General features: G+C 45.3%; 2 protein-coding genes and 1 non-coding gene across 4 annotated transcripts; 1 reads left to right on the top strand and 2 right to left on the bottom strand.

The window, feature by feature from the left end:
* Window positions 1-214: 214 nt before the first annotated feature.
* rpl18a (ribosomal protein L18a) lies at window positions 215-3082 on the bottom strand. The gene is made up of 5 exons (XM_026326315.1): window positions 2953-3082; window positions 1935-2114; window positions 1303-1432; window positions 610-719; window positions 215-355 (listed from the first exon to the last, which is right to left on the bottom strand). The coding sequence occupies exons 1-5, from the start codon at window positions 2968-2970 to the stop codon at window positions 263-265; spliced, it is 531 nt and encodes a 176-aa protein (XP_026182100.1). The 5' UTR covers window positions 2971-3082; the 3' UTR covers window positions 215-262.
* On the bottom strand, window positions 2193-2322 carry LOC113142447 (small nucleolar RNA SNORA68). Its single transcript, XR_003296957.1, has one exon. It is a non-coding gene; the product is annotated as a small nucleolar RNA SNORA68 (small nucleolar RNA).
* Window positions 3083-3882: 800 nt separating the features above from the next.
* xpot (exportin, tRNA (nuclear export receptor for tRNAs)) lies at window positions 3883-14967 on the top strand. Of its 2 annotated transcripts, none has more exons than XM_026327117.1 (25): window positions 3883-4022; window positions 5291-5444; window positions 6429-6511; window positions 6703-6759; window positions 6848-6917; window positions 7224-7442; window positions 7706-7890; window positions 8092-8260; window positions 8605-8841; window positions 8954-8992; window positions 9079-9141; window positions 9227-9351; window positions 9479-9623; window positions 9744-9863; window positions 9949-10043; window positions 10220-10289; window positions 10389-10627; window positions 10764-11049; window positions 11213-11402; window positions 11718-11834; window positions 11922-12037; window positions 12122-12169; window positions 12254-12325; window positions 12579-12635; window positions 12771-14967. In XM_026327117.1, exons 2-25 carry the CDS (start codon window positions 5358-5360, stop codon window positions 12795-12797), a joined length of 2916 nt encoding a protein of 971 aa, XP_026182902.1. In that variant the 5' UTR covers window positions 3883-4022; window positions 5291-5357; the 3' UTR covers window positions 12798-14967. The 2 variants fall into 2 exon arrangements, with proteins under 2 accessions (XP_026182902.1, XP_026182901.1); XM_026327116.1 differs by having other exon boundaries at window positions 12579-12680; window positions 12737-14967.
* The last annotated feature ends 92 nt before the right edge of the window (window positions 14968-15059 follow it).

Raw genomic sequence — 15059 nt, 5'->3', positions numbered from 1 at the left:
TCGAATTCTTCTGCAGACTCTTATGACAATGTTCCAAAAAGATCATTTGAAAATAATCACTAAATACTTTTAGTCTGTTTACCGTAACAAACCAAACAACCACAACTCCTAACCCGTTAGTTTTCTGTTAGGACACTGAGCCTGTGCCACAATTATTTCTCTCCCTCATTAACTTTGTGTGTTGCAGCTCTGGGATTTCAATGAACTCAGTCTGTTTCTGTTAGACTCTTTATTTTTTCCCGCACAACATGACAAAACTGCTTTAGAAGAAGGTGTTTGGTCTCTTGGTGGTGAAGCGGGGTTTGTGCTGGCGACGCAGGACCCTGTGAGGCAGAGGGAACTTGATCTTGGAGTCCTGCAGGAGGAGACAGAGGAATCATCTTTAAACAGCACGGGTTCAACCAAACGCATTTCAAATCCGCAGTTATTAATCATCTGTCGCCAGTTTCAGAACCGCCAGGTTTAAAGACGGAGGCTGGAAATCTGGAAGAGGAATCTGGCATTTTGTCTGGCGGGATTTAGATCTGGAGCTGACAGACACGAAGCCAGTCCAGAGAGAGACCCGCTGCACTCACACCGACATGACAGGAAGCTACCAGAGCTACTCACGTGGAACTGCTTGATGGCAGGTCTGCGACACTTGTTGGCAGCGATGATCTGCACCTTCATGATCTGGATGGAGTGGGCACGAGCACGATGGCGAGCTCCCATGTCACGATCTGAAAAAAAAACAAACATGTGGACTTTATCATGGACATGAAGCCGCGTGTGCTCAGAGCAACGCCATGGTCATATTTCTACACTCTCAGGAGACACATGACGTGGTCACACTCACACCTGTGATCAAACATCGATCCTACTCCCAGTTTTATTTCATGTGGACTAGAAGAAAAACTGCAGCTAATGAGCCTCCACCCAGCTGAGAGCAGGACCAGCATCAGTCCTAAAGCTGCAGTTTGAACTCACTTCAATCTCAGTCCTGCAGGAAACGTGTCTGACTCTCCTGCAGCTTTTCATTTTTCAAGTCAGGGAGAAACGTGTCTGCACCAACACTGGAGGACGCTCCCTGTGAAATCAACCTCTTCCCACTAGAACCCTCACATCAACAGGTCCCCGATTTTGACTGTACTCAGAACTAGATCCAGGTCCTCGGACAGAGCCTTTACTTTGGAACAGGCGTTCCTACTTTCCACATTCAAACAAAGTGTAAAAAGCTTTGTGTTTTCCTCGTCACTAGCTGAGTTTTTGTCTGTTCAAGTAATTGAAAGTTGAAATAATGTTTTTGAGCGTGTGGACACTCACAGCACTGAGTGACGGCTCCAGAGGTGGTCAGGTCTCTATACTCTCTGTACATGTTGTGGGTGCCGCTGCGAGAGTCGTAACGCAGCCAGATACCGAAGTTCTTCACCTTCAGAGGGGTCTTTTCATGGACCTGCAGAATTCAACACAAAAAGAGTCAGTGAAGAACCAGAGTTCTACAAAGAACCAAGTGCTCCAGTAAATATCAGACACATTCATATTGTTACACGTTTGAAGATACTCAGACTACTAGACAAGTGGAATATTTTGACCACACACTTTAATCGGTCACTTAAATATTTTCACTGATGTTAAACTGATCATCTTTGAGTTTTGGGCTGTTGATTAGATAAAACCAAAAATTTGAATAGTGATATTTTCCTCTAGTGAGAGCAGATTGACAGACTGCTCTGTGACACGGCAAATCAACGAATGAACCTTTGTCTTAAAACAAAACAAAAAAATTATATTTAACTGCAGATAGTGTCCAAATCCTAAAGGTCCTAAAGGAACCGTCTTATTAAATGGTTATTTTGAATAAGTCAATATCATGTTCCTCTTTTTATGAATTGATTTCTACCGATGTACAGCGAGACCCTGTGGGATCAGTGTCGGCTCAGGGTCCAGAGACGTACCAGGCCGCAATAGACTATCTCCCCAGACGCCTTCTTCATCTTCCTCAGCTGGGAGACGAAGTACCAGAAGCGAGATTTTGCCACCACATGGTTGGGGGCGAAGATCCTCATTCGGTACAGAGGGGGGATCGGGTTTTTGGAAGAGGGCAGCAGACGGCCCACGACTTTGTACTCCTTAAGCTGTGTGCAGAAAAGACAACATGGGTCAGGACAGGGGAAATACATAGAAACACACACAACAAGGCGCTTGAACGCAGCATCTGTTGACCCTTGAATTCACTTTCAAAGGCACTGCAGCAGCAGAGAAAGGCGACAAGGATCAGTTTCTGTCTGCACACCAGACAAAGTCATACCACTGGAAGATAGGACCTTTGGGTTTGGGTGCACATGTGGGTCTGTTGTGGCCCGTTTTTATTTCAGGTGCTGTGGTTTATTTCATGAACCTGGTCATGTGACACTTCACGTTCCTTGGGTTTGCCTGAACAGCTCTGTTTCTTCTTCGCTGCTCACCTCAGCATTTGGATCGACCATTGGTTCAGTATTTACACAAATCAAACAGGAAGTTCTGGCCTGGTAACATGAGATCTAGGAGTCTGTCCCAGCTCGTGTCTGAACCTGAGAAAACCTTAAATGGACGCGTCCAGACCAGGCTCTTTAGCGGCTAACGTTAGCCGTGGCTAACAGTTGGCTAACTGAACAGATAATGTGGTGCACTAACTAATCACTAGTCGCCTCTCAGGAGTTGGGACGTGTCGTCTTGTGTAAATTCATCTTTGTCGCCGAACACATCGCTCTCAAACGCACACACACCGTCCTGCTGCAGCCGTCCACATGGTGCCACGGACGCCATGTTGTAGCCACAACAGCACCGGGAAGAAAAGGACTAAAGTTCCTGCTTTAACGCGACATTTTTGACCCGCTACGATCCGGATCAGACGAATAAACCGTTATACGGTTGGATCCGTTCGTGGGGCCGTCTAACCGGAGCTGAAACGGGTAAATAAGGACTTGTACGTACTGTGCCGGACGCCTTCATGGTGTCTCTCGCTCAATACCCGGGTAGAAGAGGAAGAAAAGAGGCGGAGCCTGCCCACGTCAAATGGATGCAAAGGGGCGGGGCCTGTGAGGGAGCGCGACCCGGACCAGCAGGGACCCGGATCGAGTCTTGCCCGGTCTGGCAGACGGTTCGGCCTTTTTTTTAAAAAATATTTTTTTATTATATATTATATAATAATTATATATTTTATTTTACAACTTATGTCTGAAAAAAGAAAACACGAGAATTTCTATAATAATAATAATAATAATAATAATAATAATAATATGATAATATTGCTACTACTACTACTGCTAATAATAAAAATGACTGACAATAAATCTAATTATCTATAATTTGATTTGCCACTTTAAAGCAGGCACAGACAAGTTAAGAGGAAGAGAAACAGATAAGAAGCTGTTGGAATAAACTGTATTAAAATGTCAACAAGTTTTAAGGGCATCAAAACCATAGATGTTATTTATTTGGCAAATATTTGTTCATTTCTAGAGTCCATGAAGTGAATAGTAATTCTACACGTATTGAAATAGTAACGTGAATAAAATAAGTAACTAACCAAATACACCCAAACTAAATGCTTGTTCAACATATATAGCGTGTCTAATTAGTATAAACAGCCTAAAATAATGGTTTTAAATGTGAACATATGTTTTAAATTGACTTTTTCTTTTAATACCTGGATGAAATTATTACGACGCCAATGGGAAACTAACTTCAGGTAGCATTAGTAGCTAACAAATATCAAACATTTCCTCAAATAAAACGTCTTTTTGTCTCTTTTGTATTTTAACTGTGCACAATAAAGATAAAAACATTAATTCTGATTATCATTAAAGTGCGTTTTCGTGTCGCGCTGCGGCGGAATCTCTTCCTGAGTCGTGACCCGGATGCTAACCGAGCGGACACGCCGCACCGCCGCCTGAGTCCAACCGACATGCGACGCGTTTCTGGAGGCTTCGCCGCGGCTCCGTAATGACTTACCGAGAGCGGGAGCGGGAGTAAACACACCGGATGATTAGGTTTTGACTAAGGTGAGCTTTGCCGCGAATGTCAGTGTTTTCAAGGCGCCTCGCCTGCGAACAAACCGTGAGGTTTTCACCGCGGCGAGGAGGCGCCGAGGCAGCAGCAGGTACCGTTACCGAGCCGCGTTAAACGGGCAGGAAACCGATAAACTGCCCCGCTCGTCCCACCCCGGCGCTGTGGCTGCTACTAAACCCTGTCGACAGGGACCGGGTTCAGGTGTTTGCCACGGAGTCAGGGTTAGAGTCCAGGAGGCGAGCTAAGAAGCTAACCCTCGGCTAACGGCAGCTAGCTGGAGTTAGCACCGTCAGCTATTCTGTATGGGAGTGAAGTTAGCATGTGGCTAATAACATATCATATCATATAATGTCATGTAATATTGATTATGTTCGGATGATCCCGTCCAACACCGGGACACTATGGCGATAATTCACCGCCTACACGTTCAGGAGATGCTGGGTTGACTCTGGGTTGCATCATGTAGGCGGAGCTGTCAGGTTATTATTCTAAAAACAATAAAAATAACATCAAAATAGGATCAAAACGGTGTTGGTGATGGGATATATTAGGATTATTATGGTAAAAACAATAAAAATAACATCAAAATAGGATCAAAACGGTGTTGGTGATGGGATATATTAGGATTATTATGGTAAAAACAACAAAAATAGAATCAAAATAGTGTTGGTGATGGGATATATTAGGATTATTATGGTAAAAACAACAAAATAGAATAAAAATAGAACCAAACGGTATTGGTGATGGGATATATTAGATTATTATAGTAAAAACAATAAAAAATAGAATCAAAATAGGATCATAACGGTGTTGGTGATGGGATATATTAGGATTATTATGGTATATATATAAAGGTGGTGGTGGTGGGATATATTGGGGTATATTAGAGATGAAGGCACTGCTAGACATAAGATTAACTATTCTGCCAACCAAATGATACTAAATGTGATGAAATACCACATATTTACCTACTTGAGCCTTCATTATATGAAGATTTGCTTCTCGTCTTAGTCGCATGTCATTGTAAAGAGTATTGAGGAGTTTTGGTCCAACAGAGCAGACATTTGAAGATGTTCAGCACTTTGTTTTGATGATTTTTTTGATTATTTCTAACTATGGACTAACCTGTGACGTGTAAACCAGATATTAAATGATATTAAGTTTACTATCGTTTTGACTATATATTTGACTATGTGTATTTTGGCTGATAATGTAAATGCTCACTGGATGTGTCACATCGGGTTATCGTTCTTTGTCCCAGATGAGAAAAACCTGCCTGACTGCAGCAGAGAGGAGTGCACCTGCCTTGGAGGAAAGCTAACCCACGAATGGCCTGCCAGTCTGTCGCAGCAGTCATGGACGAGCAGGCCCTGCTGGGGCTCAACCCGAACGCCGACGCCCGCTACAGGCAGAGGGTAGGACGCGCCGCCTGTCATGCTGCTGCGTTAGCTTCAGGCTCTGTCATTACACTGTTGCAGCAGCAGCTGTAGGAAGACGGTCACCCTGGGTGTAGTCTACAGTCCTTAATATTTCCTTAATATTCCTCAAATCTGAATTTTGTATTTGTGTATTTTTTGTAAGCAATGCAAAGGTCCTTAAAACTTCAGTTTTTCCTCCTAATCGGCATGTTGGGACATCAGTGTCAGCAGCGATGCAGTGATTCCATAGTTACAGTGTAAACAGGGCCTGGGGGTCACAGATGCAGCAGGACTTTTTATGACCTGCTGTAATGTACACAAACACAGGTTAAACAACACACACGCTCTTTGACGTTAGTGCCTTGTGAATAAGATCATCAGAGCTCGTCCGGTTTGGTTGTTCAGTGCAGGATGAACGTTAAACGGCACCTTTGTTAAATCGTCCACGACCACGGGTGAGACAGTTTGAGTTTGCAAAAAGGCAAAGAGTTCTTTTCAAATTCTAGTAAAACTTTTAACTTTCAGTCCATATAATAATTTTTATGAAAATAACCCTGGAAAAAACAAATCTGAAGAAATTCAGAAGAATACTTCAAATACCATTTGATTAAACTCAAGGAAATATTCATTATTCAATATTCAGAAAAACTGAACGCTGTTGCTGTAAGTCCTATAATTAGCACCAGATCATACTGTTCTGTCCAGGAAACCTCTTGGAAATAAAACCCTAAAAATAAAACCAGATATTTAATCAGGGCTATTTTAGTCCCACTATGTGCACAATGTTCAGTTTTTTTAATTTGCTGTATGGCACAATTAGCTTCTGTTTTTTTTTTCTTGGTAATGTAAAAATAAATGTATCTGGTTTATAAATATTGTTTTACAAATATCATGAGCCGATAAACCTGTAATTGAAACGTTAAAGTGAGTGTTTCACTTGTACTGTTTAAGAGGAGATGATGTTGATGTCTGTCTCCTCAGGCCATGGCATACTTTGAGCAGCTGAAGGAGTCTCAGGACGCCTGGGAGGTGTGTGCAGAGGCGCTGGCTAAAGGGATCTACAAGTGAGTTTCACCTCCACAGCCCAGCCTTCATAATAAAATAATCTCTTTTTATTCAGACATCTCACTTTGAGCTGTAAGAAATGGTAGCAGGCAGTTTTCCGTGCTCTCTGTCTGGGGTTAGCGTCTGTCTTATTTGCTGCTCTTTCATTGGTTCAGATGCCTTTAAAGGTTCTTTATGTCCGTTATTTTAGTGACGACCATGTGAAGTTCTTCTGCTTCCAAGTTCTGGAGCATCAGATCAAGTTCAGGTAACCAGGACACTCCGTCCTTTTATAGTTTCTTCCTGATCGGACTGTGCGTGTCCACTGTTGATCTGTTTGACTGTGTGTGTTGCAGACATGCTGGTCTGAGTGCTGTTCAGCAGCAGCTCATCAGAGAGACTCTAATGAAGTGGCTCCAGTGTCAGGTACAGTACGACACGTTGTTAGTTTACTGCTGCTGGTCTCTACTCGAGTGCATGAGTGTTTCCATTTCCTGCGTTTCGTTTATTACACTGCCCTCACATGTAACTTCATTTGCAGCAATTTAAAAAAAAGAACATCTGCACCAACTAATTTTCAGAACTTATTGTTACCCCACAGACGCCACAGACACAGCATCTTGTTTCTACGGATTATAGGACTAAGTAACAGCAATAGAATAGAAAAGTGACTTTATTGAGCTGCTGTGTCTGGACTGCTGATGGTGTTTTCTCTCCTCTCATTGGCTGCAGCTGATGAACGCTCAGCCTGAGAAGCCCTTCATCAGGAACAAGGCGGCTCAGGTGTTTGCCCTCACCTTTGTCATGGAGTATCTGACTCTGTGGCCCAAGTTCTTCTTCGACCTCCTGTCTCTGGTGGGTCTCAGCCCGCACGGAGTCGACATCTACCTGAGGACGCTGATGGCCATCGACGCCGAGGTGGTCGACAGAGACATCCTGCACACACCTGAGGTGAGACATACGTCTTCTCCTCACAGGATTCTCGCTGCTCCTGGAATTTCTGGAATATCAGGGAATTCAAAGAGCTGAATTTCCAAGAAGAACATCCAGGAATTGAAAGTTTACAGTGGATGTCAGGGGGCTGTGGTGGGAATCAGTTTGTTCAGTGATAAAAAAATAAAGGTCACAAGTTCTGACTGTTGAAATTGATTATGTACATGTTTTGAAGCTTAAACTTACAGACTGTGGTTGTTCAATTCTTGTCTTTCCTTCAGGAGACTCGTAGAAACACTTTAATCAAAGACACCATGCGGGAGCAGTGCATCCCTAGCCTGGTGGAGTCCTGGTTCCAGATCCTGCAGACATACCAGCAGTCCCATCCTGAGATCACGTGTCAGTGCCTGGAGGTGGTCGGAGCCTACGTGTCATGGATCGACCTCAACCTCATCGCCAACGACCGGTTAGTGGCCAAACATGAGGGACCGGCTGTGAGAGGAGCAAATTTAGGAAATATTTTTCCTATTATAAAAAATGACAGCTCATGTTCTGTGATGCTTTCAGATGCTTCCTGTAGTTTTTGTCTGTTTCAACTCCTTTAGCCGACAGGAAGGGGCAGTTTTCTGTCGTACCTGTCGCTCATGTCAGGTGTGTGTGTCCTCAGGTTTGTGAACCTGCTGCTGAGCCAGATGTCTGTGGAGGAGCTCAGAGAGGAGGCCTGCGACTGCCTGTTTGAAATCGTCAACAAAGGGATGGACCCCGTGGATAAAACCAAGCTGGTGGAGTCTCTGTGCCAAGTGCTGCAGTCTGCTGGGTTCTTTAATGTGGAGCAGGTACGAGTCAGGAAAACTAAACCAGATGAGACTGGTTCTGTGTAATAACATGAAAGCAGCAGCAAATTATTAATGGTCTCATTTAATCACATCAGTTTTTGTGTAAGGAAAAGTGGATAAAACTCCTCAGTACTAATAATATTCTAATAATAGTAAGACCAAAGACCACAGTGTTTCATGTCGTCGTACAGTCTGGTGTCATTTCATTTTTTTATTAAATTTCATTAGTTGAGAGACTAGGATCTGTGTCATATGCAGTGTGGACCCAGTCTTTGTGCACACCTCTGCAGTACCGGAGGTAAAAGCCACAAGGTCACATGCTTTTCCTCTTCCTGTCCCATCAGGAGGAGGATGTGGACTTCCTGGCCAAGTTCGCCCGGCTGGTGAACGGGATGGGCCAGAGTCTGCTGCTCAGCTGGACCAAGCTGGCCAAAACCGGCAATGTTAAAGACACCGCTGAGACCCTGCAGGCCGTGGAGGCCAAAGTGCCGCTGCTTCTGAAGCTGCTGGTGCACGAGGACGACGACATCTCGACCAATGTCGTCGGTTTCTGCTACGAGTATCTGCACGTCCTCAAACAGGTGAGGGGCCACTTCAGGACTGTATCAGATTGGTTTGTAGAAACATGAAGCTGTGTGTTGCTTTTATTTGATGGTAGAACTATTGTTACCATGTGTATTTTTGTTTGCGTAGCTTCCTCAGCTGACTGACCAGCAGAAAACAAACATAGAGGTGAGTTTGAAAATGTTAAAATAGTCTCAAATAGCACGTTAGTCTTTGTGAGGAAACGTTGGGGACAGTCTGCCTTCTCTCCTCAGGCCGTCATGCTTGCTGTGATGAAGAAACTGACATACGACGATGAGTACAACTTTGAAAACGAGGTGAGTCTCATCTTTCACGGCTGCTGGTCCAGTTTCACACTCAAGAGCTGCAGACTGAAAGACCTCGCTGGTTTGTGTTGGTCAGGGTGAGGACGAGGCCATGTTCGTGGAGTACAGGAAGCAGCTGAAGATGCTGTTGGATCGTCTGGCTCAGGTTTCTCCTGAGCTGCTGCTGGAAGCTGTGCGCAGAGTCTTCACCAACACAATGCGGTAAGAGCCCGCTCCATCACCAACAGAAGGTCCAGAGTCTGATGCGGATCAGCTGTGGAGAATGTTAGTGGCAGTTTGGAGGCCTGGACAGGGCTCTGTAATGACCTGTTACCTCTGCTTCTGTCAGGAACTGGCAGACGGCTCCGTTCATGGAGGTGGAGGTGGCCATCAGGCTGCTGTACATGCTGGGCGAGGCCCTGCCGGCGTCTCACGGCGCTCATTTCTCCGGAGACACGGTGAAGACGAGCGCGCTGCAGGACATGATGAGGACGGTCGGTCTCCATCACTCATGACTCACATGACTCCGCTCTTGTTTTCTGCAGTATCTGAATGTTCGTACTGTTTGGTACTGCATCTTCACTGCTTATGTCTTTTTGAATCTGAATCCCCAGCTGGTGTCGTGCGGCGTCAGCAGCTACCAGCACACCTCGGTGGCTCTGGAGTTCTTTGAAACAGTCGTTCGATATGATAAATTCTTCATCGTGGAGCCTCAGTACATCCCCAATGTTCTGGTGAGTAAGATGCATTTTGACAAAGAAGAACAACACGTGTGAGACGTGTGTTCTTCACCAACCTGAGTGCTGTGATCACTGTCAGATGGCGTTTCTGGACCAAAGAGGACTGAGACACAACAGCCCGAAGGTCCGCAGCAGAGTGGCCTACCTCTTCTCCAGATTCATCAAAACTCTGCAGTGAGTCCAGCTTCAGTCGTTTCCCCGTGCCAGTGCTAAATGACAAACACCTCATGTCTGCAAACAAGAGCAAAACTTTGTTACTGTGAAGATGTTACAGTCTAAGATCTTAACTGGACATCTTCTAGTAGTGTCAGATCAAACCCGGTTTCAACAGTTTACCTGTGTGTTGACAGTAAACACATGAACGCCTTCATCGAGGACATCCTGACCAGGATCCAGGACCTGCTGGAACTGGCTCCTCCTGTAAGTAGCAACAAAGTGACGTAAACCTTGGTCCATGTTGCTCGCTGACTGGAATCAGTACAAATTCATCTGTTCTCTGTTCTCTTGTGTTTCATTCAGGAAAATGGCTTCCCGGCGCTGCTGACCAACGACGACCAGCTCTTCATGTTTGAGACGGCGGGCGTCCTGATAGTGAACGGAGAGACTCCTGTAGAGAGGAAGCAGGTGTTGATGAGGAGTCTGCTGACGCCGCTGATGGACGCTTTCCGCCTGCTGCTCGCCAAACTGCTGCAGGAGTCGGAGGAGGAGAGGCAGGCGGCTCTCGCAGACTGCCTGAGCCACGCTGTTGGCTTCGCCAGGTGAGGCTGGTGGTCATGTGTGGAAGTTTAGTTTGCCGATTTTAGATCCTTAAATGATTTGTGAATCATAAAACCAGCAGGTCATTTTTACCACAGTGTCAGTATAGAAACGGGCGCCGCCCTCCTCTGTTTGCAGTCGGACCAGCAAGGCGTTCAGCAACAAGCAGACGGTGAAGCAGTGCGGCTGCACGGAGGTCTACAGAGACTGTCTGCAGACCTTCCTGCCTGCGCTGAGCTGCCCCGTCCAGCGGGTGGTGCTACGCAGCTCGGTCCGCTCTTTTCTGCACAGGATGATCATCTGCCTGGAGGAGGAGGTGCTGCCCTTCATCCCCGCCGCCTCCGAGCACATGCTGAAGGACTGCGAGGCCAAAGACCTGCAGGAGTTCATCCCACTCATCAGCCAGATCACCGCCAAGTTCAAGGTACGTGTTTCAGGGTGTATTGGTCCCACTGAGGGCCGCAGGTTTTCAGTCATAACAGTTACCTGGGTTCCCCTCAAAACCAGAACTGCATACACAGAAACCATAACCATCTGAAGAAAGGCCACAGGTGATAAACAAGCTTTTTCTCCCGTTGCCATGGCAGCGGCAGGTGTCTCCCTTCCTGCAGCAGGTCTTCATGCCCTTGGTGGTGGCCATCTTCGAGGTGCTGGCCCGGCCGGCGGAGGACAACGACCAGACGGCGGCTCTGGAGAACCAGATGCTGAGGAGGAGCTACTTCAGCTTCATCCAGACCATCACAGGAAGTGGCATGAATGAGGTGATGGCCAATCAGGGTGAGTTCTGTTCATGTGGAGCTCCGTCACCGGAACTGTAGAAGTCCTGGTGTGTGTGTGTGATTTTGGACTGGGAGACGTCTGTAAAACCTGAAACCTCCATGTTGTTGTTTGTTGAATTTGTTGTGTTTTACAATGTCAGGTCTGCCATGTTACTCGGTGAGGGGCTGCCGGCTCTAGCCTTGTATTTCCTGTACAGATGTGAGAGTGGTATCAGCCTCAACATCTGTCAGGCTGTTTTCAGGTCGTCTGTTATGAGCTCAGCTGTGTAAAACTGGACTCACCTGACCGTGGGAACGTTGGTTTTGTTTCCAGGAGCAGAAAACATCGAGCGAGTTTTGTTCACCATCATCCAGGGAGCCGTGGATTTCCCCGACCCCATTGCTCAGAAAACCTGCTTCATCATCCTGTCCAAGCTGGTGGAGCTGTGGGGTGAGAGACGCATCAGGAGCCTCAAACTGCTTTGTCCCGTTTGTTCTTCTTTATTCCTTATCGATGGTGCTGTGATCCGCTCTGCAGGTGGTAAAGACGGCATGGTGGGCTTCCCAGACTTCATCTACAAACACATCGTCCCCGCATGTTTCTTGGCTCCCCTCAAGCCGACCTTTGACCTCTCTGACGCTCAGACAGTCCTGGTGAGTTTCTGTGCCAGACTCCATCCAAAAAACACAGGTTTTTGACGTTTCCCACACCCTTCAGTGCTGCTGTTTGTTTTCTAGACGCTGTCCGAGTGTGCTGTCACTCTGAAAATGATTCATCACAAACGGGTAAAAGTGGTTTTCCTGGAATTAGTGGAGGAATTTGGTTTTTTCATGGTTCAGTGTAAACAGCTGTGTAATCTTTTGTCTTAGGGACCAGAGTTCATTCAGTTCCTGCAGCAGGAGTATCTGCCCTCACTTCAGGTGTCACCAGAAATCTCACAGGTAAACTGAACGTGCTGCTTGTTGGAATGTTTTCACTTCCTTTACACAGAGAACAGATTAGGTTTGGGTTATTTTACTGCTCGTCTTTGCTCCACGTGTCATTTTAATTCCAGTTGCCTCACAGTCCCACCTGGGGAGAAGCTTCGTAACAGTCCGCAGTCTAAAGGCGTCCCTGTTTGTAATGTGCTGTGTTCTTGTTAACGTGTTGACGGCAGTGTGTAACTGTTCCCGGTGTTGTGTCCTGACCCAACAGGAGCTGTGTCAGGTGCTTCAGCAGCCCGACGTCAAAGTCCTGAAAAACTACATTAAGGTTTGTGTGGATTTGTTGCCACGTGTGTTTTGGGGCTGGTGGTGTGTGTGTGTGTGGGTGTGTGTGTGTGTGTGTGTGTGTGGGTGTGGGTGTGGGTGTGGGTGTGCTCGGCTGATACCTCCTTTCTCTGTGCAGGCGTTCTTTCAGAGAGCAAAGCTGTAGCAAAGAAAACTGGAAGTTCCCTGGGACTGAACGGACTCTGCACAGAAAGGGGTTGCCACCTAATAACAACAACAAAAAGGAACTTAGCATAGGAGCTGCTTTTGCACTTAAACAATAACGAAGCCCAGTCTGAGTCAGGGAACCAGACAGAAGGTGAGTGGACGGATTAATCTCTCCGGACGAAACGGGACGAGCTGTCCACGTGGACTCGAGACGTGAAGGAGCTCGATTTCAGAGCCGCACCGTGGAGGAGTTTGTGGAACGGGCTGCCTGGGAACATTTGGTTTAACCATCCTGAAACTCCTCTTGTGTAGGACGTGAAGTAAAAGCTTTATTCTCGTCGAGCCTTTACGTTAAAGCCCCTTTTGAAAACTAGATTTTTTGGTTTGCTGCCACAGAACGGACAAATCAAGGGCTGACATGTGGCAGCGGTTTTCTTTTTCCAATGTGTCGATGAGCAGATGGTTGATTTGAAGTTTGAAGTGAAACGTTACAGCCTCGACTCTACGTGGACCTGCCCCCCTCAGATTTTTATTTTCCTCCATTACATCTGATGTTCTCTGTGTTAACTCACGCTGCGGTTTACTTGTTACCTGGTCAGGTGTAGATAGGACGTCTGGAGCTACGTCATGATGTGATGATCATCCTTAAATAATATTTTAGTTTTGTCAAAATATGACTGACACTTATAACTTTTACTTTTGGGTGGAATCAAATTTCAGACAGTGGAACAAAGTGTAGATACGGGACGAAGATGTTAAACGATGTAATAAAGTCCCTAAGTTTAGTTTTTTTCCTTTTTTGATCCTCATTCCATCCTGAAAGAAACGTGGAAGCTCATTTCTGCCAAAAAAGTTAGGAATGATTAAAAGAAACTAGGACTGAAAATGTGTCACCCCAGAGTATTATTCTGACTCGGCATTTGTCGTCTAACTTCAGTCTCTATGGGGAAAAGTTTCTGTTACAGAACTTTGGCTTCAGTAAAACAGTTTTCATTTAGCATCTAATTATAATTTAGTAGAATTATAAACCTGAAGTCTTTGGTTAGATTTGTTATCTAGTGATTCCGACAGTAAAGATCATTTTGATTTTCTCTGAGAACATTTATTTATATTTTTAATGTACATCATAGATGTGATGTTTGATTTTTGACTTCATATCTAAATAATTTAGACTTAATCTCATTATGTCTCCAACAGGTATTTAAATTATTTTCATTTCTGACTGACTTTTTTTCTTTTCTTGTCGGGAAGGAGCTTCCACAGAAACGTCTCATGTAAAAACATGAATTTGCTCATGCACAGAAGCAGCTCGTGATTTTTTTTTTTTTTTTTTTTTTTTAATCGAAGCATTTGGGATAATTCAGGACGATCGACTGATTATGCAACGTTTTCCTGCGAGCAATACTGTGAAGCATCTGACTGACCGTTGGAGACGACGTATGAACTGTAAAAACCTCTGCTGCTTTTTCATCGTAGACTCTGTCCTGGTCTTTGTCTCTAACACAACGCTCTGTGTCACCGTGGACTCTGCACTCTATCCACTGTTCACTTTGTCCTGCTCTCCTTATTCTTTGTAATTTGGTTTATTTCACATATTTCCCACTGGAAAACCACCCAGAGGAAGTGCCTGAACCTGTTGCTTTGGTTAAACCTGCTCATACAGGCATTCAGTATCGATTCAAAACCAAAAATGTGTCTGTCCCTGTGTCTGAAAGACTTCAAGCTCCAGAAATGAAAAAGATGCTCAGTGATTTTTGAAAAGAGTTTCAGTGAAATGAAGAGTATCAGCAGATGTGTCCTGTAACTACAGGAGCGGTCAAACAGCTGAATAGCAGAGAACAGGTTCTAACGGTTGCTTCCAAATCCCTCCTGGTGTCTCAAACACTGTCGGCCACGCTGACGCACAAACGAGCTGCTTTTCCTCTGTACTGAAAGTCTCTGGACGTGTTTGCCTGTGACAGAAATATGCACAGCTCCTGGGAACTGAAGCAGGGATGTTTGTCCCGCTGAAGCAGATGAGGTTAAAAGCAGCTTCAGGACGACAGGACAAACCCAGGTTTGCTCTATCGGAGAAAGAGTTGCCAAACTACAGAATCTGTTGATCCGTGATTGATTTATTTTTTGATGACTCTTCTGTTGGAGCCAATAAAGTGTTCACCAATCAGTTTCTCATGTCTGCTGTTCATTGACTCTGGGTTTGGGTTGCCAGGTTGTAAAGCTTTTCCTGAGTTTCAATGTTTTTTTAATGAGTGTTTCCTAC

This window comes from Mastacembelus armatus, chromosome 23, assembly GCF_900324485.2.
Source record: "Mastacembelus armatus chromosome 23, fMasArm1.2, whole genome shotgun sequence".
NCBI classification, from domain to species: Eukaryota; Metazoa; Chordata; class Actinopteri; order Synbranchiformes; family Mastacembelidae; genus Mastacembelus; species Mastacembelus armatus.
The sequence above is the reverse complement of the archived record's forward strand: the minus strand, read 5'-3'. Positions and strand labels throughout refer to the sequence as shown.